Source organism: Cinclus cinclus, chromosome 11 (genome assembly GCF_963662255.1).
Source record: "Cinclus cinclus chromosome 11, bCinCin1.1, whole genome shotgun sequence".
NCBI classification, from domain to species: domain Eukaryota; kingdom Metazoa; phylum Chordata; class Aves; order Passeriformes; family Cinclidae; genus Cinclus; species Cinclus cinclus.
Window position 1 is genome coordinate 10,838,422 of NC_085056.1, and position 22,778 is coordinate 10,861,199.

The 22,778-nt window shown below is 37.3% G+C and overlaps 1 protein-coding gene and 1 long non-coding RNA gene across 4 annotated transcripts in view; one reads left to right on the forward strand and one right to left on the reverse strand.

The window, feature by feature from the left end:
* FTO (FTO alpha-ketoglutarate dependent dioxygenase) overlaps positions 1-9,751 on the reverse strand; it is a 224,458-nt gene extending 214,707 nt beyond the window's left edge. Inside the window, exon 1 of the mRNA XM_062499892.1 lies at positions 9,658-9,751. Within this exon, the coding sequence (XP_062355876.1) occupies positions 9,658-9,696 (39 nt within the window). The 5' untranslated portion in view covers positions 9,697-9,751. The remainder of the gene's footprint in view (positions 1-9,657) is intronic.
* Positions 9,752-9,857: 106 nt separating this feature from the next.
* LOC134048341 (uncharacterized) overlaps positions 9,858-22,778 on the forward strand; it is a 49,041-nt gene continuing 36,120 nt past the window's right edge. For 2 of the 3 annotated variants that reach the window (XR_009933538.1, XR_009933537.1), the window contains exons 1-3: positions 10,031-11,546; positions 13,409-13,481; positions 14,203-14,294. This is a non-coding gene — a long non-coding RNA (uncharacterized LOC134048341). Of the gene's footprint in view, positions 9,888-10,030; positions 11,547-13,408; positions 13,482-14,202; positions 14,295-22,778 lie in introns of those variants that run through there. The other variant, XR_009933539.1, reaches the window with a different exon arrangement.

The window sequence follows — 22,778 nt, forward strand, 5'->3', positions numbered from 1 at the left end:
TAGGTCTAATACCTGGAATTGTAATTCTGCATTTGTATATTAATATCAGAATAGAAGCATTCATTAAAGCATACAAAATAAATACTTTTCATCAGTCTCTAAATATTCGAAGCATTTCTGTTATAAATGGCCCAATAACAGTATATTCTATTTGTTTAAAAACTCTGTTTTGTGTGGAGTTATGGCTTGAACAGCATGATTAACAATGATATTGCATTATTTTGCATAAAACATATACATCTTACTTTTAAATCATTGCCAGTAAAGATGTATATTTTTTACTTACACATTTAAATTATGTGATCATGGTCATGTTTGCCTATATTTACATATAAAAGACTTCAGGAAAAATAGAAATACTTTTTTCTATTAGATAAACAGTGATGTGTCTCATCTCTCATATGAATGAAAGCTTGACACTAAATTTAATCAGGCTGACAAAGGATCATATGGGTTAGCTCTCTGTGCCCTTTTCAAGAACAGTCCATCTCTCCTGCATTACAGGGCCAAACATTGCCCTCTCAACAAAACAGATCAACATGCAAAGTGCTTTTTTCTTTCACTGGGTCACTGGCATCCTCCTGCCTGTGACATTACTGCTTTGACCATCTTCTGTCATGACACCAAGCCTTTAAAGACCCTAATCACAAACTCTGCTTTGCAAACTGAAGATAAAAGGAATTGCCATCATTTATGAGGAATATGTTCAGATCATAAAGCATAAACTCATGTGTCTGTGACTTATACAGACACACACAGAGCACAAACTCCTTTAGACAGGCACTACATTCCTATGATCTATTGCAGAAGTCATAATATCAACACTTACCAAATCACAGAAATCACAGATATTGACCAATCTACCATCCTGATCCCATGAATTACTTTCAGGTAACCAGAACTATAAAGTTATAATTCAACTTTTTTGGACTGAATAACAAAATTCAAAGCTTTTCTACATAGGCAAGATGGTTCTATCTAAAACAGAAATTGCAAATTCGGGGAACGATCATCAGTGTGACAACACCACCCTGTCAACTAGACTATGGCACTAAGTGCCAAAGGCAGCCTTTTCTTAAACACCTCCAGGGACGGTGACTCCACCATCTCCAATGCCCAATCACCTTATCTGTAAAGAAATACTTCAGTAAAATAAGGCATTTTTTTAAATAGTTCAAGGAAGGCTGACAAATATCTACAGTTCATTATAAAAGTTTAAGCTATAACACTACTAAGAACTTTGCTATACACTCTCATCAAGCACAACATGCTACAGTGAAGTGATTCCAACAGGTTTTCTAAAGTACCAGTTCCCATGGTCAGAAAATTTCCTATGAGTTTCAACTCTTATTTACAACAATACTGGAGAAAAGCATATGGAATCTAACTTGAAAATACGAATATTAAGAATGCAAAGAAACTCAGAAGAAAGCCTTTTAAAAAAAAATTCCCACAGCACATTCAAACAGAATAGGCGCCAGGAATATGAGCTTTTACTAATGCAAGTAAAAGAGTTTTGAAGTTTTTTAAAATGGAATACAAGACTGTGAAACAAAAAACATTGGCTGTACTCATAAACTGCTTTTATTTCATTTATGCCTATTTATAAACGCTTTCCATAAACACTTCCTATTGAACCAAGACTGATAGTGTCCATATGAATATATCACGGACTATTTTCCTGGACAGCAGCAACAGAGGTTCAAGAAATGCCAGCACATACCAGATGCCTGATGGCTTCTGTTTCAAAGCATGGGGGAAGTCTACACAAAACAACAGTTGTTCCTCTAGTTTTCCTCAACTAACACCTTCTGCATGAAGTTTAAAAAGAAACAAACCACCAGTATGGTACACATTTTACATTTCGCGTGCCAGAGGCAAAAAAGCAGAGCACTGAATATCCATAAAAGATAACTGACTACTGAACTAATCATCACAGTAAAACATCCAAACCAAAACAGTTTCCCTTCCCCATTACCACAGAGGCAGAGAACCACATGACTGATTCAACCCATCTTATTCTAAATAACTGACATGGGAATGGCTGGAAAGTGGGGAACAGAACTGTATTTTGATCTTACCTTCTGCCAAGTCAGTTATATTATTCTCAACAAATACAGTAGCTGAAATAACAAATTTGGTAAAGAAGTTACTTTTTGGCTCCTATGTGGATATAAGACACAATTTGATTTTTTACAAGTTCATAATAGCTACAGTACATTTAAAAAAATGTTTTTATAGATCTTAGAAAAAATCCACGCTTAGAGAAATAGCTCCAAATTGATCAGAGCTTTGGTATAACTTCTGATGGTTTTATATTATACACTAAAACATGGCACTTACATGGTCTCATAATACATAATAAATATTTTACTCTAAATTAGTCTAATTGGAACACCTTTCCACAATTTTTTTTGCATAAACATCTTGCAAAAGTGATATGTTTGACAAATGCTCATTTTCTTTAAAACATCTTTTTAAAAATTCCTGTTTAGACTCTGACTCTAAATAAGTTTTCCAACTCAGAAACATGGTCATTTTCCTGATGTTTATATGTACTGTTTACAGTGAAAGCCCAAAACTAATTTCTCCTACCTAACATCATTAGAATTAATAGTTTGTTCTGCTTTGATTCAGTGACTAGAAACATACACATCATAGCTCAGTTCAGTATTTTACTAACTGCAGTTGTTTGCCATCACATGGTTTACATATCAGACAATTAAGTATTTCCTTTAAGCACAAGAGCATCATTACCTGCTGCACTGACATAATTTAAATTAGAAATAAACACTGAATAGAATCTGAAGATTTTTCCAGATCTTGAGTGCACATTCAAAATCAGTAAGATTGGGCTTTAAAGACCTTTAACTGCTTGTGAAAATACTACCTATTTCCATCAGAGTAAGGAAAAAAAAACAAAAAACAACCTATTAAATGTGCATTTGAACATGTATTTTACCAGTTAAACTATCTACATGTATGGGTTTGCATGGCAATAATAGCAATGTTTTCCAATCCAAAAGCTGCTTAAACTTACTGCTCACTTTTTTGGAGATGAAAACCTTTATTTGATCTTTATCTTCTTTCTCCCCCCCCCCCCCCCCCCCCCCAGTAAACATATACAGTTTATGTAAAATTGTGATTTATCACTGGCAAGATCCAGTGCATAAAATTTCTGCACTCAGAGGACAGAACATGAGATGTGGGAGATTTTAAGTAAAAAAATCTTATGCCAGCAAAGAATGGAATCTCTTAATATTACAAGGTGTTTGATTTCAATACAGTTTTAAACCTTAGAATAGAATCAACAACATATTTTAATCAGCCACCTTTTCAAGTATTCACTGCATGAAGTACCAGTTGCCTGAGGGTTATGAAATAATACTAAAAACTTTATAATCATTCATTGATTTAGTTTTGAGCATAGTATATCATTTGAATCCAATGGGAACATAAAGAGCTATTTGTGAGGTCAACCACAGTACAGACAGAGGCTGACATGATATCGATGGCAAGGTGGAAAGAAATTGCCAAATACAGCAGATCAATACCTCGTTTCACTGTTACACCCTTCTGGAGACATAAAATATATATCTTTACAGCTACGAAAATAATAATAATGAAAGTGGGAGATAAATGCTTCCCTCAAGGTAAACTATTTGATTAGCTGAGGGCAAAGGTGACAAGAGCAGTTACACTAAAGTAACTTTACAGTCTTAAATAAAAATGGTGGGAAGAGCAGCAGATGAAAGGGCAAAATGAAGCTGGACAAGTTCCAGGAGATAAAGATGTAATTCTTTTAGAAATTGGGGTAGCATGTATAAAAAGGCAAAAAAATGCTAAATAAGGTAGAACAGAGTTTCCTCCTATAATCAGACTCCAGTAAATAATCACAAGTGTTTTGAAATTACAGCACTGTAATTTTCTATCCAGAAGGCTTCAAATGGATGTTTAACCTATTACTTTGAATGCCAATAAACGCTCATAACCATGTTTTGCACTTCACTAGTGAACCTAAGAGTAAAACACTACAGTGCTTTTCAGCCCTGGCTGAAGGAAATAGGATCATCTGATATTTTGGATGCTCTTGGTCATTACAGGTAATAAATCCTGCCTCAGCTGAAGGCTGCGTAAGTTTGATCTTCAACTGCAAGGGAATAGAAACAAGCTCTAGGCAATCACTGTTTGACATGTCTAGTTTTCACTAACCTGGATCAGCTGAAACTGAATCTTCTCTGACGTAAAAGAAAAATGTATAGTAATTATTCATCAAATATTTTCAAAATCTAAAAATAAAACTGGATGTAGGCCCTGCACTGCACCTCCAGTAGAGACATTGCACTATGGCTTTATTTTGAAACTGCTGATTTCCATCTGAAAATTCTAAGATTGGTTCAGAACCAGAAGACTAAAGGGTTTGGATGACTACCTAGCTTTCTGAAACTGAATAGTCTGTTCTTCCCAAGATTTCTCTTCAGAAATATACTAATTCAAATTTTAATTCACATGAAGTGCTTTTATTTTGACAGAAAATAGGAAAGATTTTCAAAACCACACTCAGGTCCTACAGAGTATCCTGTACCAGGAACAGCCACTGCACAAGTTACAGATAGGAGTTTCCATTTTAAACATACATGACTGTGAAAAAACAGTCAAAACAGAAGGAGAGGAAAAAAAAAAAAAAGAAGAAAAAGAAACCTTCCCATATGCAGAATGGGAACATGCACAGCTCGCCATAGGATTGTCTCCTCCAGTGGACCACCAGGAGAGAAGTGAACTGAAGACCTTTGGATCCCTGGCATAGAATTTCCATTATACGACTCCCATACACAAGAGCCTCCCAGGCCACCATCCACAAAACCCCAACTTGTACTTAGAGCAGCCCTCCTCCTCACATCCTCAGCTCCAAGATCTTCACTGAGTCCAATATGTGAAGCATAGATCTGTCCTTATTTACAGCAAAAAACAAGTGACTGAATGTAAAACAACATTTAATAAATCTGCAGAGCCTAAAGTACCAATATAATTCTGAGCAGAAAGATAGACACGCACTTCTTAATTAAGTGGGTGATGTTCTAGTTAAAACAAAAAGACAACCCTGGGCCATAGCTAAGATTAAGCACATGCTCTTGCAAAGGAAGCTCTGGCTATTACTGATGTAAAGGCTTTAAATCACAAAAAATAAACTATCTAATAGTCTGTATTCAATAGTAAGTAGAAAGTCAGGACACAGACAGATTTGGATTAACACATTTTCACTTATAACAAGTAATTTTACAGAGGATTAGTATCTTGATGGTCTGATCAATACTAGGCACTGCTGCTATTACAGATGAAGAGAAAATTACCCCTCCAGTAATAAAGTGTGTGTCTCGGTTCTCCTTCATTTGCCAAGTCCATTACTGTAATGGTTCCAGCATTAGCAGCTGAGGCAATTTAAACAGCAGGAATGTGATGAATTTAAAAGCAAGAAACATTTGCCATTCATTCTTTCTTGTATTTTATTCTGCATATGCAAGGCTTCTACCTGACCATTTCCAATATACAATTCATGCGTTATGTGACTATCAACACTATTTCTTAATTATTGTCTCATTAATAATGGGAAGGTCCAATAATGTGATTACCACAAAAATTGCTACTGGCATATTGGTTGCTGATTCTGCTAAAACTTGCACACCATTTACCTAAGCAGAAATATGACGTGACAAGAAGCTTATTTAACTGCATCTAAGCTGTTTCATTAATTTTACTAAATACAATTTCTAAAAGAATTTAATCTGTCAATTAGAAAATTTTGTTTCATTTGGGTCTTTTTAATATTTTTTTTTTAACTTGAGAGGTAGAACAATAACTGGAAACAATATATCATTGTAATATTAGAACAAACCATAGTAACAATGTTAACATTTTTAAACTTCGTTGTATGGTATGGGCACCATCTTTCTGCATTAATTTTAAAATTGAACCCTTAATCATGCTTTGAGAATACTTGCCTAATTTTCCTTGAGCATTAATATGTTGAAGCAACCTGTTTTACCCTATAAAGATGTATTATTTTGCAGGCAGCAAAAATGAGGATGATGCATGCAATAAGACTTTCAAGGAAATCTCAGCCAAAACACAGTATATTCCCTTTTTCTCCTCGTAAATAAGATACATACAAAGCTTTGTGTTATTTAAAGCTTTCTATTTCCTTGCCACTTTGTCCAACATGTCTCACAAATGTGATGTTGCATATTAATATCTTTGTAAAAGCCCTTGTGAATATTCAGATATGTGTACATTGATGCATTTATTATTTGCACAGCAATAACTATATTGGATTGGGGTCCCAGTTGTGCTGGGATCTGTACAAACATGACAGTAGTGTCTGTGGAATATATTCTCTGCACTCAGTATTCACAGTAATGTGAATTAGCATAAACAGCTAGACCCGGTAGCTGTGAACTGGGTTTAGTGGTCTTTTCCAAAGACACATCAAGGTAATACCTTTACTTTAACAGAAAATAATACTCCAGACTAGCAGAGTATTTTCTCTTTCACCTGGTAGTGACACAGGGTGTTGACATGCAAAGAGTGGTAGAGGAAGCATATACAGGAAATAACTAGAACTTGGCCTCTATCATACTGAAACTTACTTTAAAAAAAGTCCACTTTACATAAGTAAGTCATGTGAACATTAAGTCTTACATCAAATATTAATTTTTTAAACTCATCAATCAAGATAATAAACATTCTAAAAGCAAAAAGCTTTCTTCCCACGTCTAAAAGGAGGAAATAGCCTACTTAGACCACCAAATAGGAGGTTTGTTTCACTTAGCATGGTACATTTCTACACCCAGGGAAAAAGAAGTAACCAACTCTGACCAACAGTGTAAAGAAAAAAAAAATCCAAACTATAAACTGTATTAATTAAAACAGAATTCTAAGCTAAAACAAACAAGTATGAACCACCCCGCAACAGACTGTATCATAAAAATGCCTTTTCAGCTAGTAAGCAACACCTACTCTAACAGCTCTCTTTTGCACAGAAGTAATATTTGCTATGGGGAAGACCAGAGCAGCTGATGGCTTGCAACAGGTCCAAAGGTATCTTTAGAAACTGCAGAACAGTTGTGCTTTGCTGCCCACATGAGACACAGAGAAATATTCTACAGGACATTAGCATGCCCAATATGGTGTTTAGAACAGATGAGTAGTGAACTTCCAGCTATAGTTTTCCTAATTATTTTTCAGACCTTCTTCCCAAGAATGAATTTGCATCCTTCTCCTCTTGACTTAGAACACCAAATACTAGCACAAACAATTTTATTTCTGCTACACATTTATTCATACTCAAACCAACTGAGTGGTGTGCAAAGTGGAAGTGACTGTGTGACAGCACTGCATTCTACAGAGCTTCTACCACATATACTTAGAACAGAGATGTTCTTCTATAATAGCATAAATCAAAACTACATACAAGACAATTTGAGCCAGAGAGAAGTTTATCACATATAAGAAACATACTACATAATTACAAAGCAAAAGCCAATCAGTGGGATTCTGATAGACAGCATATAACTGTACATAATTATAGCAAAACAAGAACTTTCATTCAGGATTTAATTCTGGAAAATAAGAGACATTACCAGGAGACACATAATCCAAACCAGCTTCTCTACCCAACCACTTCCCTCTCAGTAGTAGGCCTCATAAATCTTATTCTCCAGAAGAGGTTAGGTTAACCTCACTAATATTTGGTTTGCTAAAAAATATTTTAATCAGTACCTAAATGGAAGTCTTGGCAGAGCTACTACAATAAAGACGCTGTTCCTTTGTCTTCAGCATTTCTCAGGTGATCAACAAAAACTAGGAATGGCTAAATCCATGGACTGAAGGGTGACTTGGCACACTATCAGGAGCCCAGAGATTACATCTCCAACTAAGTTGTACAAAGTAATCAGTATGAGGATGCTTCCATGGGAAAAACAAAGCACATGTTCCTTCTAGCATATCCCCCCTTTTCCCATTGCTGCTTTCACCTTTGGCAGCCTTTATTCTAAGACATTCTTCAGGCTCATTTTGCTTCACTTTCAATATACTCAGTTTCTCTCTAGTGTCCAACTTACTGGCACCTTTAAATTCCCTGTAAGAGTATTTTAGCTTTCATCTTTCTCTGTCTGTGCACCTATACAGAAAGTTGTGTCTACAGCAGTACTCCTGCACTTGACCTCAAGCTTTTCTCATACATTGTTCTTGACACCTCTTCAAGGGTCTTTCCTCCTACAGCCTTTGCCAATGTAGTTCACAGCACCATCCTTTTACCCCTCACAGGTATCCTTGAGTGATTATCTTAACAAGGGCCATTATTCTTCTAATGCAAACGATTGCCAAATATATTCAAGACCCATTGAAAAGACAAATGCCCTCGGATGGACAGCACAAACATACAGGGTAAAAAAAGTATGGGTTGAGGTTTATTCTGCAAGGTACTGGATGGGACATCTGCATATGTTTTGACATATATGGAAAGGGCAGAACGCAAATATAACACTGAAATTGCTGTCCTTCAGCAAACTGAGATAGCAGAAAGACAAATTACTAAATGACCAAGTAGTCCTTAAGGAGCTGTTATGAAACTTACTCGGCCAAAGAGGCTCTAAAGTTTTCTAGTAAAACAGTTATAAACTTACATCACACCTTTTCCCTGCCTCTGCAGGGAATACTATATTTAATACTGAATAGTAAATTAATAGCAATATTAAAACGAGTATGTTCCCCACGTGTATGAGATTACCATTTTCAAAGGAGTTTTCTAAATTTATAGTGGAATTAGTCTTCCGATCATTAACACCAGCACTATGTTTCCAAACAAGTCACTTACTGGGTCTCAGTACTACTGTTTTGTAAACAAAATCAGTGGAAGTATAACAACCATCAAGAGCTGATGTAAAATATTGTACAATGTAGCAAAACAAGTCCTTCAAAGGCACCTGAAACAGCAAACATTCAGCACTCCTGGTTGCTTCCACAGAAATAACATCTTCAATGTAAACATGTAACAGTATTGCACCTAAACACGTGAACAAGAAAAGAAACATTATAAAGCTCGGGCGGTATAAGAGACTTAAAATGTTTATTTAGGTCAGGCTTAGCGTACTTTTAAATTTAAGAATCAGGCACAGTTACCCAGTGCGTCATCTCACTGTGAATGTTCCGACGAAAACATTTTTTTTTTTTCATACACCACAGAACTCTTAAACTGAAATATCTTGCCCGGATGGCACACGCCTTTACCCCCAGCCGCCGTTAAGGGCGTTCGAGGCGCCCCTCACCCGGGAGGGGGTTCCGCCTCCCGCGGGCTGAGCGGAGCCCCCGCCCGGGCAGCCCCGGCGGAGCCGCGGGGCGGTGCTGGGCACACGCGGCCGTACAAGCTCACCCCGGCTCTGCGACCGCTCGAGGCCGAGCTCGGGGCCGGGGCTCATTCCTTTTCACACTGAACTTCACGGCGGTCTCGGAGCACCCCCCCACCCCGCTCGGGGCTCCAGCACTGGCGGTAGCGGAGCCCCGGCGGGAGCTGCCCCGCACAGCCCCACGAGCGGCGGAGGCAGGGCTGGCCACGGGCACACTCCTCGGGGCTGCGGGGAGCAGGAAGCAAACGGAAGGTACCTTCAGCTCTTTCTCCCGCTCCCCCGCTCTCCTCTTCATGGTGCCGCCTTAGCCGTGCCCGGAGCGGAGCAGCTCCCGCCAGCAGCGGCCGTACCCGGCCCCTCGCGCAGAGCGCGGCTCCGCCCCGAACTCCAAGTCCCGGCAGGCCCAGGGCGGCCCGGAAGGGGAAGGGCCCCGTTGGCGGCAGCCGCTAACGGAGCGCTGAGCAGAGCCCGGGGCTGGCGGGGGCCGTGAGTACGGGGGGAGCGTCTCCTCCTCTGGGCACGGCTCGGCACGGCACGGCACGGGGAGGACGGGGGCGTCGGAGCTGCCCGGGGCTGTGGAGCCGTGTCCTGGAGCGGGCGGTCCCCGGCCGGGGAGGCGAAGAGCGGGGCTGGCGGGTCCCGCGCTGCGGGCGACGGTTCCAGAGCCGAGGGGCTCCTCGCTCGGTGCCCGTGGGAAGAGGCTGGGAGCCTCAGCGTTGGGTTACCAGTAGCCCTGTAAGCCCGTGTTCTGTACCTGGAGCAGCTGGGCTGAAGCGGGAGCCGCGCTGCTGTGCCCGAGGGCGGGGCAGCCCGGGCACTGTGGGCGTTCCTTCGTGAGGGGAACGCTGCCTTCCCTGCGACCCTGCCCCTTCCAGCCCTGTCCGTCTCCGCCGCGACTGGCGCGGCTGAATCAAACTTGGAAGCTTTGTAAAATACGTTAAAGGCAGGACACGGTGGTTTCGATTTTTCTCTGTTGAAGTAGGACTTACATGTCTGAGAAACGTTTCTTCCCCCGGGCAGTAGCAGGATGACGTGATCCCATTTCCTAATATCTTCCATATCTTCCCTTTTTTTTTTTTTTTGTCCACCTCCCAAAACACACAGCACTGCAACACATGATATTTGAAAGTTGATATGTGTATTTCTACCAGGTAATGAGGCTATTTTAGGTTACAAGACCAATAATGTGCAAACATATTTAAGGACTCAATAGAGGGAGAACATAGGCTGGAAATATGTTGTAATAAGCTAAGATAGGTGGGTGGTCCCTCCCACCTCCTTTTTTAAATTCCCTCTACCAGGGAAGTGGAGTAGGATTTTGTAACAAAAGGATCATCTTGGCTATGTCTGACACTCAAATTCAAAAACCATGTTGAAACAATTAAGTTGTAATTCTTACGATTTCACTTGAAGCCCCCTCACTGGAAGTCACTTAAAGCTCCTTTGGCCGAGAACTTCTTAAAAATTAAGTAATCTCCATTCAGTTTTGCTCTCTTTGAATGATGTTGGTACGAAAGTATACTTCTGTGAGTTATATAGGAATCTGAACCTGAAGCATGAGGTTTGATAAATGTTAATTTTATTACTGTCAGCCTTGTATAACAGTACAAAGTTGTGTGCAGTTTTTGTAGTAAATTTTCAGATACAGGTGGTGGTAGAATCACTTTTGTAAGTAGTGAGGTGTATAAGAGAGTTACAGTTTCTTTAACTTTACTAGTTATTTGAAAAATTCTTGCTTGTACCTAACTTGAAGTTCTTACAGGTTAATCTCAGAGATATGGGGAATTTTCCTCTTTGTACATTAAGGTTTTTTTTCTCTAGTTTTGAGGAACAATCTCTTCTGAAGTGATTGTAGTGTATCCTTTCTTGGAAAGAAAACCTGGTTTAAGTTTTTGAGGTTGAGGATGGCATGTGGATCTGTACAGATGCAAATACAAATTTATATCTCTCTCACTTTGTTATGCTTTTTTTTAGGAAATGCTGCTCTTTTAAGTACCATAACTTCTGTAGCAGGGTTGCTGTACAGTTTTGTCAGATGTAATTGCTTTGGAAATGCTTTCAAAAGTAATATGGAACGATGTGGAGAAATCTCATATGCTTTTAGAAGTAACGCTGGAACTGGACTGCAAGGAAAAGTAATTTTGTGTAAGTGTTTGTGATTGACACTGAGATAATATTCAAAGAGGAACTATAACATATGTAACACATGCTTTGATGTTTGAAGGTCCTCTCTAAAGCAGCAGCTTAACTGGTGGTTATTAGTGATTATTAAAGACATGGGTATGTTACTAATCAGGCAAATAAGTTGCCAAGCCAAATTATAAATCCCTAATTATATTTGGCCTCTTTAAAACCAGGAGGCATGTTTGTACTATTTCTGTCTAAAACCACTGTATATGATAAAACCAATTAATATGGTGGGTTTTTTTGTTGTTGGTGGTGGTGGGATTTTTTTGGTTTTGTTTTGTTTTTGTTTGTTTGTTTGTTTGTTTTTGTTTTTTTATTTTATTTTCTTTTTCTGTGGCCCAGAACAGAAAAGATAGCTGAATGTCTAATTTCTGACACTTTGCAATGGAAATGAAACTATTTTTCTTCTTCCTTTTGAAAATTTAACCTTCTAAGTTTTCAGGACACTTTAGATTAGAAGTTGCTTTATTTTGTCACTTTAAGTCATGTCATGTTGCCAGTAAAAACTGGTTTTGTGTACATCTCTGCTATGGTAGTTTGCTTACAGCTCAAGTATTTGTGTGGTTTTGCTGCAGCCAGTAATGGATTACTACTGACAAGAGTTGTCTGTTTGCTTATTTGAATGATAATTTCAGTGACAAGCATGTGTTGTTTTGTCTCTGTTTTTAAATAAGTAGATTACTCTCATACTTTTCATACAGAGAAGATTACAGGTAGATATCCATAGTAAAGTTTCTTTAGCAAATAATCAAAAACAGTAATGTTTGTCTGTACCTGTTACTGTTCTGGAGATTTTGAAGCCTGATTTTGATAGATCACAAATATTATGGAGTTGTGCTGATAAAATACTTGTTTAGCTCTTGATGTCTCTAGAAACTTGCCCAAAAAAACCCTCTGTCATTTTTGATCTGTGAAAGCAAGAACAATCACATTCTAGAAAGATGTATAATAGTATCATCTTCTTGCTACCATTATGAACCAAATGTAGATGATCCTCTGCAGGTAAAATGTTTGTTTCCCTTTGATCTCAGTTGCTGTAGTCGTACTGGTACAGGGACATACATAGTAACCACAATAATGAACCTGGACCTGAGTGAAGCCAGTGACTGCAGATAGAGCTAATTTAACAAATTACAGAGAAGTTTTGAGGATTTCATAAGAGCAATGTAAAAAGAGCTGAGGATGCTGAGGAGTTAGATTTTCCATCGGATGTAAATTTGTCATTGGTTGCCAGTTGTGCCATCAGCTGAGTGTTGTGGACATCAGCATCACCGGGTAGTATTGTCTGTCACTGACAACACTGAAACTGCAACCATATTGCAACTCTACAACTGTAGATCAGTTCACTTCAATGGTCATGATAAGAAAACATTTGTTCCACATGGAAGAAAAATGTGTTCCTGTTTATTCATAAACAGTGAAGTCTGGAAATAATATTTTATCATAAATTTTGGTGATGAAAAAACCGAAAGATTAAAAGCAAGACTGACTTGTTGGAAACTAAGTTTCCATTAATCCCTTTTGTTTCTTTAGAACAAAGTCATAAAGAGACTTATTTATGATGGAGGAAAGAGCTTAGGCTGCACTTTTGATTATGATCAAATTAACAGATATTTCATGGGATGTCTGTTGATTGTACCATGCCATTTCTGCCCTCTAATGCAAGTCTCTAGTAGCATCACTGTTAATTTCCCAATGCTTTCCTAGAGGGATTTGGCTTGACTAAGGATTTATATCACCTGAAGAGTGTAACAATGGTTTAGGGGGTAAGAATGTCAAAAGGACTTCACATCTCTCCTTTTCCTTTCCTGTTGTTTCAGCATTACTTGACTCTGTGACCAACATGTAATTTTCTGCACCAGAAGACAAGAAAGAAACTGCAGTTATTACCAGGTATGTTCATATATTACACCAAAACAAATTTAGTACTTTTTCACGTTAATACTTTCCTAATCTCACTTTGTCATATAGCTGAGCTTTCTGTTGCCACAGGATAGAATCATTTCAGATTTATGAGAATCATTCATAGGAGACTCTCTATCTTAGAAAGTAATTTCTTATAAGACAATGATTGAAAGAAGACAGAGATAACAACAAAGAGACAAAGGCAACACTGGAATGGCTTCACAACCCCCAGCACCTGTTTGAAAGAGTTCCATTCAAAACATGGAAGATGGCATTACTCGTCTACCAGTCAATGCCTTAAGTTTTTACATCTCTTAAATGAGCAAACAATGAAAAAACCCACAACTGAACATAAAACCTGCAGGTCCCCTTCCCACATCCACTTGGAAATATAGCCCTTGCCTAAAGATTCCTGAAAACAGCAGAACTAGAACTTCAGAAAGCTAATTGTACATATATTAAGTAGAATTGCAGCTATTGCACAACAAAGGTGTATTTTGCGAATGGATTAAAACTGGCATAAAATTACACTTGAGAGTTTAGATCATCCTCTGAGCAATCTAGTTGAGATAGGAGCATGCAGAAGTCTGTCATTTCAGTGAATCTGCCATAACTTTTGCCTTCATTTCATATTGTTGTATTCTTCGTTCTAGTCTCAGTTTAAATACCAGATGAAGAGGAATTTATTTTGAATTTCTTTTATTCCTAGATAAGCCATGCCTGTTGCAGCTGATGTAACTGTGGGGGACCTGCCTGTGAGACATACAGGTCTAACTCCAGCTGGAATTGAGGAATTACAAGGTTTGTACCAGCTGCTATTTATTACAGCTACAGACTTTGATCAGTGGCTTCTTTAGTTTCTTTCTAAAAATGTTTCTGATGTTGCCACTCACAAAATTAAGTTCAAATACCATTCAAAATCTGGGTTGAATTGTGAAAGATGCTGTGACCCATTCTATGTTCAAGTTGCTTGTTATAAGAGAGGAGTTGCTGTGAGATACTAAAAACTGGAAATGTCATTGAGCTGTAACATTCATCCTTCCAGAAGGAAAGAGGACGTTTTTTACTGAATTGAGGGCAAGGCCAGATCCATTTCACAAAATGGGAACCAAAAGTATTATGCAATTCTGCTATGTTACTTAGCTGCTGTTAGAATTGAACAACTGGGCTTAGTCTTATATCTGAGTAAATTTGCAGAATAATGAGTTAATATTTTCAAGCTTCAAGATAATATGTTGACTTTGGAACAAATAAGAAAGAATCCCTTTGGTAGTGCTTATTTTTAGATAATATCTTTGGCATAACCTGGTTACTGGGTAAACTGTTACCTTTGTGTTGTCTAGTATGTAAACTAGTGTGTAAACAGATTGCTGTATAATTTTAAATGTTTTTTAATCTGTAAGAAGAAGGAAAAATGAAGTGCTTAAAATGACAATAAAGCAACAAAAAAATTAACAGACTCATACCAGTGTAAAATACAAAATTACTTGGAAAGTTGGGGGGGGATTCACTATTTCAAAATAAGTTTTTACTTTGAACTCCATGTTATTGAATGTATTGAAGGTAATTTAAAGTTGTCTTGTTTTGGGTAGAATAATGAACTTGCACAGAATATAAATGCTCAACAAGCTAGCAACAAGTCAGTCAAGAAGAACTGGAGGACAAATTTCTTCATGTACTTCACATCATCTTCATGATGATGATCACATCTTACTCAAGAAGCATACAAATGAGCAAGAGGAGAAAACTAAAACGTATGGGGGTTAATACTTTTATTTTAGCTTACAGTAATATTTTTGCCCTTTAAAACATCAGCAAATTAAAAATGCTGGTTTCAGAGCACTTTTTAAAGCAGTAGCAAAAATCACTCATTGGAATTAATTTTTTAAATTTCTGGTTATGTCTGTGTATGTATGTCTTTGTGGTGGACTGTATCAGATCTTCATGTACAAAGCTACAGCACTGTCTGTCACTTTGGAGCTGGTACCTTGGGCTTGGAGCTAAACTGTCAAGAGTGTTCTGGGAACTGTACAGGGGGTTCTAGAAGCCTAATGATACATCAGGAATTCCATTCTAGAGTCAAAATTGCCAATACAGTGAGATTCCACCCCTATTATTAAACTTAGTGCTGGGCTAGCAAAGCAGTGTGGGCTCAGCAGAGCTGTTGGTGGCATTACTGCATTGCAGGAGGGCTAATTATGCCAAAAGCACCATGACTATGCTCACATTGTGCTGTGCTTAATAAAGTCACACTGCATCCAAGCAAGGTGTTGTCAGAAGCTAACAGATTCATAAAAGGACAGCTGAAAATAATGTTTATGTAGTGGGGACTATTTCATAATTTTAAGTCCGAAACATTCTTTCCTTTTGACTCAGTAGCGAGTGAGTCAGGAACAAATTGACCAGCACGACATAACTTCCATCTTTTTTGTCAGGCTGTTGTCAAATCCAAGATGGTGGAACAAATGAATTGTTTGCTTGTTCTGAAGGGCATTTCCTGTGCTTTTTAGATGCCATACCAAATGCACTCATCATCCACTTAAGTAGCATTACACAGAATATCCAGATTGGAATACATGAATTAATACTTTATGGCACAGAAAATAAAATATACAGTGTTTGCCAGAGAAAAAAACTTAACTCCTTAAGTTAAAATTTCCAGCATTCCTCGCCAAAACTCTTTTAACTAGAAGTTTGGAATGAATTTGCAGTGGAAGAACATTGTAAAAGCTCCACGTAAACAAAAAACCTGCTTACAGGCAAGTAATATTCTGTGACATCCTGAAGTTATTAGGGTTTTTTTTTTTTTTTGTTTCACTTTTGTTCTTTTAAGTAGAAGCTCCTGTCCACAAATATACAAAAAGTAAAACAAGCCCCTTTAAACAAATGAAGTATGCACTTATTTTGAGTTTTCTTTCTGGGCCTTCAAAAATAGATTTCCTGTAAACTAGATACAGGTCTCGAAGATGTGCAATTGCCTTTGTAATGTCTTGAACTTGTCTCTCTCATCAAAGCCACCTTTTCTTTCTTTATATGCCAAGTTTTTTGCATTCACTTCTGGGTATGTTTTCTGTTCATGCATGTTACATCACCCCCATGTGCCCTCTGCATTTTGTTCTAGCTTATCAATGTTTATCAGAACTAAGGGAAATCAGAGGTACAATGCTTGAGATACCAAAAGCAAAATTTGTATCCTTCTAAAGACAGATGACAACCATACCCTCTGTATCTAGTTATATTCTGCAGCTAACTGTTTCTTCTCCAAAGCACACTGGAAATATTTGCCAAGTATAAAATTGAGTATAGTAATGAGAACTGTTAAGTCTTTTTTTCCACAGTACCTTCTTAAATATCTCCACCTATATATTTTAGCCACTTTAGATGTGAAATATATATATTTAAATCCCAAAATACTAGAAATTGTATGTAATTGGAATGTTGCATATTATTAGCATTCTTTCAGTAGTTGAATGTTCTGTGGAATTGTTATTTTATAGTTTGCCCCACCACATCCCAAATCTCTAACTTTACTTAATAGCAAGCATGAGGTTCCTATATAAGGTCATGTGTTAAAAATTACATTTAAGCACCATATGGAGTAAATATGTGTCCTCCCTTTACTAACCTTAAATGATAAGCCTTAGGAAACTGTTATTTGTCAGTGCTATAAAGCAGATTGCTGCACAGTGGTTTCAATTATCTTCAAAGAGTTCTTCACAGGCAGTAATAGTTATATCAAAACCTGAAATTTATTATTCAGGTTCTATGCTGAAGTCTTCACAGTGATTATGTTCCTTTCAACAGAATGCTTTTTATGCTGACTTTTCACATTCTTTTTCATCTTTTTTTATTATTTTTCCCAGAATGACCACCAAGTTAATACAGCTTGTTAATGATTAAAAAAAAAAAAAAAAATCTGAACAGGTTGGTGGCGGCCCCAAGTGGCTGGGTCAGGCCTGGAGCTGGAAGAAAGGATTGAGCATTGGCAGGAAAAAGTTCATGACGTTGAGAAACAAAATGAGAGCTCCCCCAGTGAACTCCTTTCAGCTGACCAGCAGCTCCAGATTCCAGGCCATAGACCTTGTCCATACAGCTGTGCTCCATCTTTAATTAGCACTGGTCTCAGAAAAGTGAGCGAGGCTGCTGCTATGCCAGAGCACACAAGGAAAGGTGTGATTCATATTTATTACCAACAGTGGTTTATATCAATATCCCTAAAAATTGCTTCACTGTAGCAAGTCCATGCTCTTTTTTACCTGTAGGCAGAAAGCTTCTTCTTTCCCCTTGTTCTTATATTTATTTATAGCAGTCATGATAGCTTGCTTGCCTTTGAAGTCCTTATTATGAGAATCCACAGTAGCTGGGGTTAAACAGAAGTACAGATTCAAGAAGACAGTAGCTATCAGGCAAGTTTTCTAATAGTTAAAATCATTGGACTTCCTTAGTATAACTTCTCTACATGTAAAAGGGTTATAAAAGTAGTATATGAAGAAGTTTAGTATTTTCATGTTAAAACAAAGTTTCACATCTGTAGTTTGTTTGCACATGTTTTTCCTTTTTTAATTTCAAGGTTTGTTCTAGTCTCTTGATACATGTGTGCACAGCTCTGCAGACTTGAAAAATCTATCGCACGTGTGGACTTGGAAAAGCAAATACTACAAGGCAGCCATTTATAATGGTACTTTTTACTGTTGAGACTTACTGCTTAAGGTAGTCTCCCTCTCAGTCCTTTACCTACTGCAGTTACATTTGGAAATCACATTTTAAAACTTTCATATTTTCATAAGAACATTTGTAGAAGCACTTGTACTCAGTTAACCTATATACTGAACTGATAATGTGTTTTAAAAAACCCCAAAAACTACAGCTGTGATTCCAACCCAAGTAGGCAGAATTGTTTTTCCTTTCCTTTCCTTTCCTTTCCTTTCCTTTCCTTTCCTTTCCTTTCCTTTCCTTTCCTTTCCTTTCCTTTCCTTTCCTTTCCTTTCCTTTCCTTTCCTTTCCTTTCCTTTCCTTTCCTTTCCTTTCCTTTCCTTTCCTTTCCTTTCCTTTCCTTTCCTTTCCTTTCCTTTCCTTTCCTTTCCTTTCCTTTCCTTTCCTTTCCTTTCCTTTCCTTTCCTTTCCTTTCCTTTCCTTTCCTTTCCTTTCCTTTCCTTTCCTTTCCTTTCCTTTCCTTTCCTTTCCTTTCCTTTCCTTTCCTTTCCTTTCCTTTCCTTTCCTTTCCTTTCCTGAAATTTCCTTTCCTGAAATTTCCTTTCCTTTCCTGAAATTTCCTTTCCTTTCCTTTCCTTTCCTGAAATTTCCTTTCCTTTCCTGAAATTTCCTTTCCTTTCCTGAAATTTCCTTTCCTTTCCTGAAATTTCCTTTCCTTTCCTGAAATTTCCTTTCCTTTCCTTTCCTGAAATTTCCTTTCCTTTCCTGAAATTTCCTTTCCTTTCCTTTCCTTTCCTTTCCTTTCCTGAAATTTCCTTTCCTGAAATTTCCTTTCCTTTCCTGAAATTTCCTTTCCTGAAATTTCCTTTCCTGAAATTTCCTTTCCTGAAATTTCCTTTCCTTTCCTTTCCTGAAATTTCCTTTCCTGAAATTTCCTTTCCTTTCCTTTCCTTTCCTGAAATTTCCTTTCCTTTCCTTTCCTTTCCTGAAATTTCCTTTCCTTTCCTTTCCTTTCCTGAAATTTCCTTTCCTTTCTTCCCCTTTTCCCTTTCCTGAAATTTCCTTTCCTTTCTTCCCCTTTTCCCTTTCCTGAAATTTCCTTTCCTTTCCCCCTTTTTTTTCCTTTCCCCCTATTTTTTCCTTTCCCCCTTTTTTTTCCTTCCCTTCCCTTCTTTCACTTTTGCAAAAAAAGTGCGTGCAAAATTCTACAGCTTTGCATGTATTTTCCCCATTTTGACTGTTTCTATTTCAGACTGTTACCTTTAGTTGTATTAGGGATCTAGTATGGCATGATCCTGCAGTCCTTATTAGTTTGATTTCAATGGAAGTTCTCCTTGGATGAGAAATATGTCATCAGTTCTTTAACTGCCTTGCAAGGGAGGGACCCCGTTATTATGCGTGAGCGTCCTTTTGTGCATCAGTGTTGCTACATAAATAATACATCATAATGTTTGCTATTAAATTATTCACAGAGTCATAAGTTTCCCCTATTCAGAATTTCCTTTATATAGTTTAAATACGTTAAAGAAGTTGTTACCATAAATAATTTCTCACTCTGTGACTACAGTGAATTCAGAAAATATTCAATTTTTTAAATTATTTAAAAGTAATCTTTTTCAAAGAACTTCGGTGCTTCATATTTGTATAAACACTTTTTTAAATATAGCAGACAGAAACCAGAGATAATGTCTAAATTTGATGTCAACTACCATATTTATGTGAATACTCTTAAGGAGTTTGAAAGTAAATATGCACTTCAAATTCAGCTAGAAAAATCTTCAAATAAAGCCTGGCTCTAAAAAGTGTTGCAGATCCTTATTTATGTTTATCAAATTACTTGTATACAAAACATGATACTTGGCCTGTGTTACTATCTGTGAGTTAAGTTCTGAAAGTTTTTCCTTTATAGTCTATTTCTGGTTTGAAACCTGATAGAACATACATTAGTATTTGAGAGATGCTGTTTGACTGAAAATACTAGGAAATAAATTGAAAAATGTCCACCAGTGCATATGTAGAATAGTGTGTGTTCTGTAATTCTGCCACCAGAATACTTTTTGGAAGACTCTTCATCCTCATGTTTACCAAGTCACATATTTTTTATGCTGAATGAACTGAGCCAGAACTTCAAGGGATATTTGAATGTTATATTTACGAGACTTTTCATTAGCTTGCTTTATTGGGAGTCTTGTAATTGCTATCTAGAATGGTCTGTATGAGTTGCTTTATTGCACAAGTAATCTTACAGGTTCTGTGTAATTTTTAATCTTTGTATCAGCAGAGAAGAAACTGTCAGTACTGGAATACTGGAGAAAAACCTGGTAATTTGGGTGACCAGTAAGGTCATTTTAGTTCACCTTTGTAGCTTATGTCTTTGAATTTTGGTATTATTAGCGGCTTTTTCTTCTGTTTTGTAAGAAAAAATGAGGCTGTCATCCTGCTACATAACCATGTAAAGGCAATGGTGAAATTCTTTAGGAACTGTGTGGTGCCAAAAGGACTGGGCTTTCACCAATCTCTTAGCTGTGGCACCATTTGATGTCAGCCTGCTGTTAGATTGCTGTCAACCTTTAGGAAAACATTATTTTGCTACATGTTTAAGGAGTTCTTGTGATTGAAGTAACTGTAGTTACCAAATAGTGGTTACAGTTAATCCTTAGTCCATCAATAGGAAGGGAATTGCTGGTTATCCTGAGTCCTATATCCACGAAAAAATCCAGTAATATTTTAAAGCTTCCTTTGCAGCTTCACTGCAGTTTCTGTCTAACACAAGAGCTACATGACAGAGTGGAGTTCACGTGCAGCACTCCTTGAGATGATTATTGTAATGTGGCTACAATTAATGTTTTTTTCCATATTTAATTGGAGTTTGTTTGGGGATTCTTTCAGGAATGTATAAATTTCCCCTAAGGGACAAACTTGGCCTATGGATTATTAGACTAAGCACATTTTAAGTACAAAATTTGTCTACAATTAGCATGACTGTTCATAATTAAAAGATGGCGAAAACCACAGCCTTATGATGTGATGTCTGTGGTATCCAGAGTGCAAGGTAAAATACTAATTCTAAATAAGACTGTTTTGCAAGCAGGTATCTTCAAGTCACTTATTAACTCATATTTACTCAAATACTCTAGTATTTTCCAAAAATATCTTTAAAGCCATCCCAGACTATATTTGTGGAAACAGGTAGGTATTTGCATGTTTGTGCGTTTTTCTTGTATTTTGTTTAGTTATTTTTTTTAATGAATAAAGCTTATTAGCTTGTCAGTTTTTATTTCCTTTAATTCCTTTCAATTTTTTGCTGCATTGTGACTTTGGATTTAAATCTATTAGCTGTGTTATTTAACTCAATTCGAAGTATGTAGATCTATTGGATAGTACTGCACACTCATGTTCTTCTTTGCTTCGGACTCTGTGTCTTGGCCATTGGTGTATTTGTGTTTGAGAACAATTAGCTGAAAAACCTTTTGTTTATTTTGCCAAAGTGCAAGTGACCCTGAGAAGTTTGGTGGTGATATGTATTTTACTTGCTTGGTTTTCCAGTTTTGAATATGAATGGTAAAGTTTTTGAGCTGCTAATCCAGTTAATACATTAGTCAGGACTCCTTAAGAGTAGACTCAGTATTGTGTCTGTGTCCTGCTCATATGGAAGCAAGGACAAGATGCAAGGGATGTGGTTTAATTAGACCTCAATTTTATTAGCTTAGCCATCTGGGATTTACTGGCATAAATTTGTACAGTGGAGGTCAAGATCCCTTCTTTAATCATTTCCTTCTGGTGTAAGTTGCTATCAGTGCCCCATTCCCACACAGCTGGTCCCCAGCCTTTATTGGGACTCCCCTCTATATGCTTTTAATCCAAATGATAGGAGGTCTGGAAAAGAGATTCACTTTAGTGTACTTCAGATATTAACCCCAAAGATAATTCTTAACTTTAAGAGTCACTTTCTCCTAGCTTCGTTTTCCATTTCAGACTTTTAAAGCCAGCATGAAGATGAGAGTTCATGTTCCTAATTTCTGCAGTTGTGGTAGAAGGCATAGAGCTAGATCAGTTTGACCACTAATTCATGTTATTGCCTCCAAAGGGATATTGGTTCCTTTTTCTGACTTCTGTTCAGCTCTACTTCCATCTGTCCAGGTTCTGTGGCAAGATATATATTTTCTTTTTAACTTTTTGGGCACTAAAGGAAATATTGCTTGAGTACAAGTTTAGTCTCGAATATTACTTTGAGAGAAATATTTGTTTTAAGTGAAAAATGCTACTTAATTTCTATAAAATCTATATATAAACCCTTATCTTAAATAATATCAGAATATCTGGACAGATGTTCAGGGAGGGGAATATACGTACCTAGGAGGTAGAAGCCTGTGTAGATCATAATTTTTTATTCTACTGGTTGGTGACTTCATTTGTAGAAAAATTTATCCTTCCCAACAGAGTCTTCTTCAATTAACTGTGCTTTGTCCACAAAATTGGAAAAGATCTCATTGTTCAACAGCAAGCTCTTTTTCATATACCTGGATGCAATGGACATTTCATAGGCATATTTTATTTAAATAAATAAAAAAATTGTGATCAGTGTAATGCACTAATAAGTAATTAATTGCAAATGCTTTCTCTACCTCTTAC